The following is a 12,987-nucleotide window of genomic DNA, read 5'->3' as shown; positions in this document are numbered from 1 at the left end:
TTTCAAATAAAATTTCTTTCATAAACTTTCATAATAATTTCATGCCCAAATATGTCTCCTTTATTGATGTATGCATAACAAAAGAATGAATCAAATAAAAGACATAAACTCTACAAAAGTGTACTGAATTTAAAACATAATTCAATTGAATAAAACATGATTTAAAATGAACTAAAGAATTAAAGCATATTATAATTTAAACTGTTTCTGAACACCTACCTCAAATTTATAAGCACAATTTCGTCGCATTCACAAGGTCTTTCCTCCCTTAACGATTAGAATCCATCAGATGGTTCCAAAAAAGACATAATCAATTAAACAATCATATTTCCTTAACGTTTTTAATACGACATTTAAATAAATATTTATTTTCGGATTAATAAAATACCTAAATTTTGGAAAACCCTAAATTCATTTAATCCATCAAATCACATGTCAAAGTTTTCCCTTACATAATTAATAATTACCTTAAGTCATTTTCGGATTAAAATATCTAAAAATTAAGGAAAAATAAAGTTTCGCTAAAAAACTTAAATATTTCTTTAAAAACACTCCTAAACCCTTAGGAATTCATTTTCATAAAAGGTGTCCTACAAAATTAAGGTTTTTAGGTTCAAAAACCCACTTCTAAATCTTCCAAAAGCTCAAATCTTCTAAGTTTTTAACGTTAAAACAATTTCCTCTAAAATTTCTTAAAGATTAGTGAAAAGAATTTCGAAGAAATTCAAAATCCTAAAAATTCCTAAAAGATTTCATTTCCAAAAATATCTAGGAGATTAAAAGGTTTCGTTCGAAAAGTATACCGGAGTATATCCTCTCGTCGTCCTCTTCGATTTGACGTAAAGTTCTCGCCGGAAGATCGCGCCGAAATGCCCCTCGCGGAAGCCGTCCGCCGCCCGTCCGCTCCCTCTCTCCGTTCGGTCCGCGTCGTTGCGTGAAATGAGAAGGGAAAGGCTCGGTTAATCCTATTAAGGAAATAGGTTTGCTAAAAGTCCAAAATGCCCTTTAAGTAAATTCGTCTTAGAAACAAGTGAGGTAAAAATGGGTATTTATGGACTTCTAAAATATAACTCTTTAATTAGGCAAAATTTGGTATAAGAACTTCCCTATAAAATACCATATATACCAAAACGATCAGAATTTCGTGTAGGATTTTCTAAAATTAATTTCGTTGCATTCCGATAACCTTGAAAATTTCACTTAAACCTCGTTGCGGCGCTTTGAAAAGCGTGCGAAGCCTAAAATAGGATTTTCGGGTTTTACAATAGAGAACAAATAAAATATATTCATATGATTTTTATTGATCTTGGGAAGATATATTATGATTGAGTTCCTATAGAAATTGATTTGGCGTGCTTTAAGACATAAAATTGTGTTTAAAAAATATGTTGATGTTATTACAGATATATATGATGGTGCACTAACAATCATTATAATTTATAAGTGGTTGTGAAGTGCCCCCTCAAGTGTTTCCAATTATCGTACGTTTTCTTCGAATATCAGTATTAAGTCCATATCTTTTTGTATTGGTCATGAAGATGCTTATAGAGATTTTTTGAAGTATGGTGCCTTGTTATCTATTTTTTTCTGGAAATGATTTAGTTTTAATTTGTGAGATATTCATTAAAATAAGTGAAAAATTAGAATGTTTTGAGGAAGTCTTTAAAAAATAGAGCTCTTAGAATCATTTGAGAAAAATTGAATGTATGATATAGAATTTTAATTAGGTATTATTTGTACAATTATCATTTAATATTACTTAAAGGTGATACTTATGTGTGATATAGAATAATTAAGATATAGATGATGATATAATTTTCAGAGTTAAGTCTAGATAGTTAAAATTGAGAATTGTATTCGATGCTTTGTTTATCATGAAGGCTTACAGGTCTTTTTTATTAAATTACAATTAGGCTAACAATATTTTATAAATTTGAATGTTGAGCTGTAAAAAATTCATTGATATTTAAGTTAAGTGTGACATAATTGAGAATGTTAGGATGGATGTAGGGCAAAACTAGAAAGGATAAAGTAATGAATGAGTACATTAGAGAAAATATGGGAGTGACACCCAAGGTTGTGAAAATCGGACCGGACAACGAACTGAAATAATGAGAGATTTACGGTTCAACCGGTCGAATCGGGGTCGAACCGGATGACGTAATAGACTTTAGATGTTTTGGACATTTATGATTGAGTAAAAAAAAATGTCTCCTATAAATGAGTTGACAAAATTAATGTTGGAGGATTAGGATGGAAAGGGGTAGACAGATAGAAATTGTCAAAAACCCTTGCTCTCGGGATTTTGCCATGCACTGATCGTCTCAGGACGATCCAAAATCGGCCTGGACGATCCTGGGAGGAAAAATCAGATCCAGAAAAGAGAAAAACAAAGGAACGAGCTCTCACAATATATATATATATATATATACACACACACACACACGCACTTGATTTGTAAAAGAATGTTCAATTTTATATAACAAATTAGGCTTGAGAATACAGAATTCTGTTCAAATATTGAAATTTTTAGCTTAACTTGGGCTATGAATAGTACTTTTGTCTGAGATGCAAATTATAAAAAAATTGTAATTTTGGCAAAGCCAATCTAATTCAACTGATCAAAGTTCATTTGGTTAGGCTAGGTTTAGTTATGAATCAAATTTCAATTAATATGGCTTCTTGTATGATTGAAGCTGCCAAATCAAAATCAATTGGTCTGTCCACTACTCCACTCCTATGGTAGAAGCTGCCGAATCAAAATCAATTGGTTTGTCCAGTCATGTGTACACCTTTAGTTGCCTAATCGACACCATCAGTGGACTGCTTCCCATTGCTTCCCGCTAATCTCCTTCATTTCATTGTAGTTATAATATCTTTTATCCTTCTTCGCCTCCTCTGTCATGCCTACCTGGCACTTCTCCTTTCTCCCAAATGGCTATCCAAACATAGCTAGCATTGCAAGCTTGTTGATAATATTAGAACTGAAATATAGTTGCGCACATGTTTAATATGGTTAATTAGCGTATGCTAATTATGCGCAATTAGCACTTTATTAACCTGCCTATGGACTTTAAATCAAAATGGCCCTGATTATGGCTGAGAAAATGTAGAGTTAAGCCCATGCCTTCTGGCTTCTGTCCTTTCAATTTAATTAAATCTAGGTTAGTTGTTCTACATTACTTGATCTTCAATATGCAGCTTATACTCTGACAATGAAGATAAACATAACGCAGCATACTATGGATTTTTAGGGATACAAACCTTAATAGAGTAACATTAGATGTGTTGTAGCCTTGATTTTGCTTCATATGCATAACTACTAAGAATTCTAATCCATTCGTTACAATATATCACTCTTCAATAAAGAGAACTATGCAGATTATGACCACGCTTGGTAATGCTGCGCATGCTTAAAGTGGGGATTTTTTGAGCATATTTCTCACATGAACCAAGATTATTTTTTAAAAATAAAGCATGAGAAGGCCTCCACCAAATGACCCTTAAATCAATCACAAAATAAAGAAAAATGTTAAAGCTTAGAGTACTTCTATTAAGGAATTGCAGAAGCGTTTTGAACAAAGCTTGACATGCATCAAAAGAATGATGTCAGATTGAATCATGTTGATGTGGCGGCATGGGATATCTCCACTTTTCTTTTATCTTGAAGGAATATAATGGTTATATATATATATATATATATATATATATTCTCATTAGTTTTGACATGACAGTTCTCTAAAAGACCTCTGTTCTGTAGCTTGTTACATATTGTTCGAGGTAAGCAAACATATGAAATGTTATTAACGCTTAAATTTTTTTTTTCAATATTCAAATATTGTGTTATTTGAATTTTAGCTTGTTCTTCACATTTTCAGTGTGACTTGTTCAAATTGGTTTTTTTAAGTTGTTCAATATTTTGGATAAAGAATGTGCTTGCTGTATGTAGAGGCGATATCTACTTCTTGAACACGAATTTTTTTTTTCTATTTTTATTGATCATTATGTGGTGCGCAAAAGTCTGAAGAACAATTTTTTTTTAGGTCCAGTTGCAGAGCAGGTTTTGTTTTTTGAAAATATAGGAACGTCTGTGCTTGTTTCAGAAAAACAGGTTCCCCCTACTCTCATTATCAATAGAAAAAAATTATTTCCTTAAACATTACTGACTAAAACAGGAAAATTTCAGTGTTCCTACACTAATTTTAATCCCTGTTTATTATTTATATTTTTTGCCATGATTTGCTACATACAAAACTCTCAGGCTCGTTCAGAGGGAACTACCAGCCGTAAGCATTTCCTAATGGAGACCAATGCACATGAGAAACTTGAAACATTCAGGTTCTTGTTGCAGCGAGATTACTGTGTGCTATTCATTGTTGTCAATGGGCATAGCTATAATTAAGATGAATTATCTATAACTGAAATAAGTGGACAACCAATTAATGATGTTGGCTCCAGAGTGCCGGTAAACAATATTAACAAAAAAAGTGTGGGAAGACACCTTCATCTTCTAGTTGCAGCGAGATTACTGTGTACTATTCACTTGTAGCCAACGGTATTGCTATTATTAAGATTATGTATTATCTAGAACTTAATTAAGAGAAATGCCAATTAATCATGTTGGTTATGTAGCGCCGGTAAACAATACTTGAACAAGCAGTATGGGAATCATCTTTTGAAGTTGGATTTGAAACATATAAATGCAAGGTGTTAAGTTTTTTTTATTGGGCGGGTAAGGCTCCTCATGAAGGGATATTGCATTTTTACAACTTCTGAATACTTCCTGACCTGGAATCTTCACTACACAGTAGGGATTGTTTTCTTAAACATCATGGCTTAACTTTTAATTTGTCGCTTAGCATCTAATGAAATATGAATAGTCCATCCTCCTTGTTATGAAACAAGTTGTTCCTCTGGTTTGGTGAGTGCTTTAAACAATTTTGATCTTCTCCGTATTGCCATCTGTCTAGGGATTGTTTTCTTTAAACAATTTTTTATTTCTAGGATTTTTTTTAAACCTTATTAGGGTCTATCTGGTACACTATATTATTATAGTTCATCTCGAAGTGCTAAAAGTAGCATGCTATTTCTTTGAAGCCATTCTCATTTTGGCCCATTCTTTAGAAACCCTAAAATCAGATAACATGGAGCTGGTAATTTAAAGAAAAGAAAAAAGAATTTAAATTCTATTGGTTATAAAAGAGTGGATAGAGAATTAATTCAATTAATATAATAATAAATCATACTTACAAGCCATAAAGCCCTCTTTATTAGAGTTACAAAGCTAAGGTCAAATAATTTAAAATTAAATATAATCAAATTAAAAATTGAATTTATACTAAATAATTCAAATTTAAACTTAATGGACAATGCTTGCCAATTAAAATAAAAATCTAATAAATTCAGATACTCTAGTTAAATGATTAAAATTAAATAATTCCAAAAGAATCTAAACTTATTTTAATATAATGTATCATAGAACTCTTCTCCTAAAGAATTACATGGAAGATATTTTCTGGAAAATTTGTTGTCCATGGTGGAGGCGGAGTTACTTCAAGATCATCTCTTGACGTCAGCATGTGCAAACTGGATATAAGGAGTAGAATTTGGTGGCTTTGGAATTAGTCAACACATTGCATCATACATCTTGCATAAAATATTGCAGTCATATTGACATGGTAGAGGCATTTGTAATACAAAATTAACCTGTGTTGATGGTGAGGAAGCAAACAATAATCTTTAAAGTTGAGGAATTGTTTCCATCTCTTACGAAGAATCTTACAAGAATATTAAAATATGCGGATTTATGTGTTTCTTCATATCAATAATGATTGCAGTAGAGGATATTTCAATCTTAGTCTCTTTAATAAATGTGTGCACCATTTAAAATTTTTGTGCTTGAATTTAGAATTACCAAGACGCTCTATTATTAATGATTGATCATCATTATCAAGTTCATACATAGAACCTATACCATTGTATTGATAATCTTCATAACTAAATTCTTCATGTGGATTATATTTTTGAGCTTATGGAAGTGGCCCAATTGTTAGAACAAATAGAATTGACAAAGGCTTTTGAAACTGTGGAGTTTGAAAAACTAGAGTATAATAAGATCTATCATTATGATGAGACTGTTTTGAAATGGAATTGATTGTAGAATCGATTGCATAACCATCATATAATGTATGAAAATGATATCTATATTCTTCATGGCTCAATATGATACGGCTCATTTTATTGATAATAATAGGATATGTGATCATATGTATGATTGTAAGAATCATTTATAAGGTTATTGAATTATTTTTTTGCTTCATCCAAAAGCAGAATTCTTCATAATTTTTGGAGAGAATAAATCTTATAAATTCAGATATTCATTATAACTAAATCCTTATTGTAAAAACACGTAGTTTCCTACTATAGCTGGAGAATCTCATTTAGGCTTCATTTGGGACGGCTTTCTTACTGTTTATTGAAACAACTTTTTAGTACAAATTTTTAATTTTGGTACTAAAAAGCTATTTTAAGAAGCATTAAGAAAGTTGTCCTGTCCCAAACAAAACCTTAGTTGGACCAAAGCATGATATTATGGTTTTGCATTTCACAATTATTGCTTACAATTCTCCATATATTTTTAACAAAATATGGTTTTGCATTTCACGATTATTGCAAGTGATTAGACTGCTGAGAAGTGAGCACGACTTTATCCAAGAACATCAATAGTTTGATCTTGGCATTAAGAATATGGTGCTGCTTAGTGAGAAGCTGTGTTTTATTCATTGGATTTACTTGATTTCCTGTTCTATTAGCTATTTTTAGCACTAATTATTGATTTGGAGTTATCATGTTTGTTCTCAGCTATCTGATCTTTATCAGCTGTTGCTTGAGGCTGCCAAAGTATTAAATATAGAACCTCCTGATTTGTATCTCCGTCAAAATCCTGTCCCAAATGCATATACTTTGGCAATCGGTGGCAAGAAACCCTTCATTGTTGTCCATACAAGTCTTGTTGAGCTTCTTAGCAGAAAGGAGTTGCAGGTATTTTTCGTTCTAGCTTCTACATTCTATGGTTTAAACCATAGATTTGTTTATCATGTGCGGAACTAAAGAATTAGTTGCTATTTCTTTTTTTGTCTCAGTTGTGGGGCATTGATTTGATTGTCCCACTGATTTTATCTGGCTTAATCAATTATTCTAATTCCATCCTAGTCCATTTGAAGAAGTCGAAAGCTTATACTCATCATAAATACACAGTGTGAGCCTTGAGATGAGTACATTGACATTCTGGGTTTTGGCATTATTTTAGTTTGTTTTTCTTATCTACATCATTGCAATATATACCTATAATGTAATCATATTAGAATGAAATGTGTTCTTGTTGACAAAATTTTCTGTGTCGACCGAACTTCGATTGAGCAGATTTGAGCCCAATTATGCTCGATCAACTCGAACGAGCATCGTCAAACCAAAATTGACCCAAATCAGATCTAAATTGAGTCCAATCAAACTCGATTTAATCCAATTGAAATCAAATCGATCATGATCGGTCCAAATCGAACCAAAATTAACCTCGTCGAGCCCAATTCGACACCAATTCAAGTCCAATTTTATAAAATTGAGTCGATCGTACCCAATGGGATTCAAATAGACCTAAATTGATCCAAATCGAGTCTAATTCGGGCTCAATTTAAGCCCAATTGTTCCAATCTTAGCTCATTTCACTTTCCAAATTAGGAAATCAAATCAAAGTCTTCGATCTCCTCGATTTTGGATGTCAACATGCGTTGCTTCCCGTCAAATCTTGCAGGCAATTTAGCGGGATATCTAATCTTCCGGGTATACGAAATCCACCAACAAAGACTCGTTTCAAGTATAGAGAAAAGTCGAGAGAGGGAATTAGAGGCTATGCATTCTCGCATCTATCTAGTGCCAGTGAAGTGCGAGCGAGAGAGAGTTTCCGGTTCTGTTCGAGCTTCAGCCTTATGCTTTCTTCTTTCTAGCCGAGTGGGTGGAGTGGTTCCTTCATGTGTGCATTTCTTCCCAGCTGAGCGGAAGAGAGTGTATCTCGTGCTTCTTGTGTGCGTACGTCTGGCATAACAAGAGAGAACTTTCGATTAAGTCTAGTCCTTTATCAGATACATAGAGATGCGTGTATCTGCCATATAGTAGCAGCATGAGTTTAGGTGTTTGAAGATTTTATATTTATAATTTTGAATTTTACCATCTTGCTCTTAAAGCGGATGGTGGGGGAATGGATGGACCCGATCAAGATCCTATGGTTCCGTCGTCCCGGGCTATCATGGTCCCTGGTCTACTTAGTCAGAGGAGATAGCCGACCCAATCTAACAGGAGGATCATTGTTGGCAACCATGAGTTGCGTTGTCCAAGGGTACCTTGTAGACCTAGGGTGGATGTTTATCTAAGGGGACAAATTTGAATCCACCTTAGCTAATAGAGAGCTTTGCCCCCTATCAAGCATATCCTTTTGATTCATATCTCAAATATTTAGTGTCATTGATGAGCATATGGTTTATGACCATGACCGTAATTTAGGGGTGCCATTTGGTGGCAAACCACCTGGTTTAGAGGGTCCCAATCATAATCATTTAGGGATTTAGTCACGTAGTGTTTGGTTAAGATTTAGGGATTTTGTCACAAAGTTTAGGGTCATGATTTAGGTTTAAGTCAACACCTTAACATGTATAGAGTTTACATTTGAATGATTGAGCTATCAGTATACTTAGCCATCTATTAACCCTTTACCTCTCTTTCTTTTGAAGGATCCCCAAGTACCCCTTGGGAGAAATCCAACTCTTTGTGATTTTTTTATAATCTTTGGGTTGCAGGATCTTGATCAATTGGCTTTTTTCTCTTTCTCTTTCACTTTCATTATTTCTTGGTCAAAAGAGAAATAGAAAAAGAGTTTCTTTAAAGAAACGAACTTGTTGAGATTTCAACAAGAGGAAGGTCAAAGCCCTTGAATAGGAGAGCCAATGTTCAAGGCAATTCTTTGATAAATCAAAGTATCCATTCTTTTTATTTCTTTTTTTTTTCTATCTCGTTTCCAGTTTCGTTCTAACATGAAGGAAAGAAGAATATTTTTTAGATAATGGAAAAGGAGTGTAAGTTTCTAGAAAGCATCTGTGCTTAGTATTGATAATTGAGTGGCTAACAGAAGGCTGACAAATCTCTATCCACCTTTATGGTAGATTAAGTATATTATTCTTATCTTACTTTTTGGATTGTTTTTTCTAATTTACTTTTAAAAGTAAGAATACTTTCTCAAGAATAAAAGAAGGAATTCCTGGTTATTGAGTAATATTTTGTCATCGTTGGTACCAGTTTGAACATTACATGTTTTTGGTCAACGCAATGGATGTGCAGCAGATTTTTTTTACTCATACCCGTTTAGGTTTGACTTGTATTGTAGGCTGTTTTGGCTCATGAACTTGGTCATTTGAAATGTGACCATGGCGTGTGGCTCACTTTTGCGAACATCTTAACACTTGGAGCTTACAGTGTACCTGGTGGGCCCTTTACATCCTTCTTTATTACTTATTAAGGAATTGAATAAAATTAAGCTTGTTTATATGCAAGTAATGCTTTAATACTATGACGTTTATATTCTCAGGCTTTGGTGGGATTATAGCTCAGAGGCTGGAAGAACAGCTATTGAGATGGCTTCGAGCCGCTGAACTAACTTGCGATAGAGCTGCACTTCTTGTTGCTCAAGATCCGAAGGTATGTCGATCTCCATTCCAGTGTATCTTCATGTTATTCATATATCTTGAAGAGTTTTGCTAGGGGAAGTATAAATTGACGTAGCTGCTGTAAAAGGATCAATTTTGTTATTTTATTGAATCACTCGACACCTTAAATAATAGCTTATTCCCTGCATGGACCGTTCTATGGAGAAGAAGAAAAAGGTAAGTTCATTACAATTCATGTGGAGGGGAAAATTTTGGGAGATTTGGGGTCTTTAGGATAGAGAAAACACTCTTAACTTTAAATAGGTATTGTGCTACAGTAATACATTGTTTTGATTCAATTGGGTAATTAATTTATTAATGCTGATATGTTAGCGTGCACCTTTGTCTATCTAACCTTTGGTTTAGACTCTGCTTTTTCTTTGACTAAATAAAATCCTTATAGATTTGTGGTTTGACTCATGAATTCGTTCTATGGAAGCTCGTTATAAGCAAGACCTATATTTGGTCGAGTTAAGGAAGTTGAACTTGACTTGTACCCAAAATTGAGTTTTGTTTGACTTAAACTTGAAATCTATTTGGTTTCCAAGTTGCGCGAGTGTTAGATCTGAATCGGTCGAACCTAGACCAGTTTTGGTTTACACCTGCTGACCCAAATAGGGAGGGGCGGATAGTAGGAGGGGGGCGGAAGCTTTGGTGGGGCCCAAGCCTTAATTAAACATTGTTTGGGAGGGAAAATTTGAGTTTGGGGCTGTTTAGGGATTATGTAATGTTCCTTTTGTTTTAGTTAAGTCTCTCTTGTTACGGGCTTGGGATCATCTTGAATTTGTAAAATCTGAATTTGAGATCTAGGATTTGTTCTTAGGCTCTAGGCTTGGGTTAGAGATTTGAAGAGCTGAATCTTCCTCTCGAATTGAAGATTCATTGTATTTGTTTGTCTTTTCCTTCTCTTATTAAATTTCAAGTGTGTTTCTCCCAATTTTCCTACAGATTTTTGTGAAAGCTGCACCGTTATTGCTGAATTTCTCTGAAATTCAGCAGTTTTTCTTATGTTCCGTGGCTGTTTTCTATCGGGGAGCTAGACTTGAATCTGCTTAATTCTAGGCTTGCACACGATTAAAATAAAATAAAGGTGCTGAGAGAGGGATTGACATGGCCTTATCCCAACTATTTGTAGTATTCATTTCAGTACTTTTGATATAAGTTTTATGTTTGGCTATGGACCAAACATCAAACTTCAACTTTTTTCATTGAGACTGACAATTGTACACTTACCAATGAACCATGTAATTTTTTTACATCATATATAAAAATACATAGCTATAGAATTAGAGAAGTTTTAAGTGGTGAACATCACAAGAGAGGGAACCAACTTGCCGACTTCTCAGCAAAATTCAGAAGTCTGCAAGCAACTGCTGTTGGTACATCATACTATTTGTTCAACCTAATTGAAATTTGTCGTTTCTGTACTATGAGAATTCCCAAAAAAATAGCCCATTTGAAATACCAGTGTTGCGTACATCAACCTCTTTCATATACTTCATGTACATATCTGATAGTTTTTATATTTCCATCCAAGAGGTTGTCATCTCTGTTCTGATGAAACTCGCCGGAGGATCGCCTTCTCTTTCAGACCAGCTAAATGTTGATGCATTCTTGGAACAAGCTCGATCATATGAGAAGGCTTCTTCAAGCCCATTTGGATGGTACATAAGGTTAGTATCATTCATCATGGCATCCATCACTGCTAGGGGTGTTAATATTTGACATGACCCGAAAATCCAAATTTTAGGTTAGGGTCAACCAAAACCGAAACGGGTCGGGTTCGGGTTCAACAATTCGCCCTTTTTCAAAAATCTGGTCGGGTTCGGGTTGACCCGAAATTGACCCATTTTTAACCCAGTAACATGAGATTGACCCTTTTTTTACCCGAAAAGTTGTGATTGACCTATTTTTGGACCCAAAAACTACTATTTTTTTGTTGGCATCGGGTCATTCGGGTCGTGTCGGGTTGACCCGGACCCGAAGCAGGTTAGGTTCGGGTCCGGAAAACCGACCCGTTTATAAAAACGGGTCGGGTTCGGGTTGACCTGAATAGTGTCAGATCAATTTCGGGTTTGACCCGAACCCGGACTTTGAAATTGACACCCCTAATCGCTCCCATCATAATAAAATCTAAGAATTAATGGGGCTTTCAGGAATGCTCAAACAAGCCAGCTATCCCACCCTTTGCCTATTTTCCGTGCTCGAGAAATAGATGAGTGGTCCAGGAGTTCAGAGTACCAGTCCCTATTAAAAAGGGCAACGCAATACAAACCCCCTCAAAGAGTATAGATTCCATCAAATACATGATTATGAAAGGTAATTAATAGCAATGCAATAGCTTTTCTGTGTTCTTTATCTGATTCGTCTATAGCTGATTTTTGTTTTCCGTTGTGAGTTTCTTACAGGACTTACTGAAGTCCTGCATGTATATATACACACATAGCAAACATATATACCTCTTCAGATGCTGGTGCAAATGTGATTGCAGGTTGGTTCTAAATGCTAGAAACATGCATATATAGTTCAAACATTACAGTCTAATTATCTTCTTCCATCCTGTATATGTGGTATCTCTATGCTGCTGCTTGATAGCCTTAGGCTTCATTTGGGACGACTTTTTTATTGCTTCGTAAAACAAATTTTTAGTAAAAAAAAACTGCTTTAAGAAGCTGTAAAAAAGTCGTCCCAAAAAAAAATCTTTGTCAATATCAAATAGTGGATGATGTAAATTTTTTTTCCGAACTTTGTGTGAATTTAAATCTCAAACGCGCATATGATGTAACATCTCAAACATGTCTATCTCTTGGCTATAAGTTTTAAGCTTCCAATCAATAGATGAAGATGAGTTGTCATATGGTGGAACATTTGCCTACAGGAAATTTTTAAACTTTTGTTGGCTATTTGGATGCTTTTTAAGTTTTGATTGGTAATTCAGGGCAAAATCTGTGAAGAAACATATATATTTTTTATTAGGGTAATTTTTTGCTTTTGTTTTATTATTCAGAGCAGACTTTTAAAAGAATCTTATATACCCTAATAAATTATGTAGAGAAGTAAATAATAATAATAATAATAATAAGGTTTCATTTGAGATGATTTTTTTATTGTTTTTTAAAGTAATTGTTTAGTACAAAAAATTTAAATTTTATACTAAAAATTTGCTTATGAATTTAGAACGGCGGATAAGTAGGGCTAGTCAAACCAGGCAGGCCTGCATATGTGGCAAGCTTTC

At 34.1% G+C, this 12,987-nt stretch overlaps 1 protein-coding gene across 4 annotated transcripts in view; it reads left to right on the top strand.

Annotated features, from left to right (window-relative positions):
* LOC110105762 (protease HtpX homolog) overlaps window positions 1-12,609 on the top strand; it is a 25,139-nt gene extending 12,530 nt beyond the window's left edge. Inside the window, exons 3-9 of one of the 4 annotated variants that reach the window (XM_028699573.1) lie at window positions 4,050-4,111; window positions 6,862-7,041; window positions 9,434-9,530; window positions 9,635-9,744; window positions 11,292-11,425; window positions 11,909-12,071; window positions 12,161-12,609. In XM_028699573.1, coding sequence (XP_028555406.1) covers window positions 4,050-4,111; window positions 6,862-7,041; window positions 9,434-9,530; window positions 9,635-9,744; window positions 11,292-11,425; window positions 11,909-12,044 — 719 coding nt within the window. In that variant the 3' untranslated portion in view covers window positions 12,045-12,071; window positions 12,161-12,609. Of the gene's footprint in view, window positions 1-4,043; window positions 4,112-6,861; window positions 7,042-9,433; window positions 9,531-9,634; window positions 9,745-11,291; window positions 11,426-11,908; window positions 12,072-12,160 lie in introns of all 4 variants that reach the window. The other 3 variants (XM_020835384.2, XM_028699574.1, XM_028699575.1) reach the window with 3 other exon arrangements.
* The last annotated feature ends 378 nt before the right edge of the window (window positions 12,610-12,987 follow it).

The sequence above is a fragment of the Dendrobium catenatum genome, unplaced genomic scaffold (assembly GCF_001605985.2).
Source record: "Dendrobium catenatum unplaced genomic scaffold, ASM160598v2 fragScaff_scaffold_1342, whole genome shotgun sequence".
NCBI classification, from domain to species: domain Eukaryota; kingdom Viridiplantae; phylum Streptophyta; class Magnoliopsida; order Asparagales; family Orchidaceae; genus Dendrobium; species Dendrobium catenatum.
The sequence above is the reverse complement of the archived record's forward strand: the minus strand, read 5'-3'. Positions and strand labels throughout refer to the sequence as shown.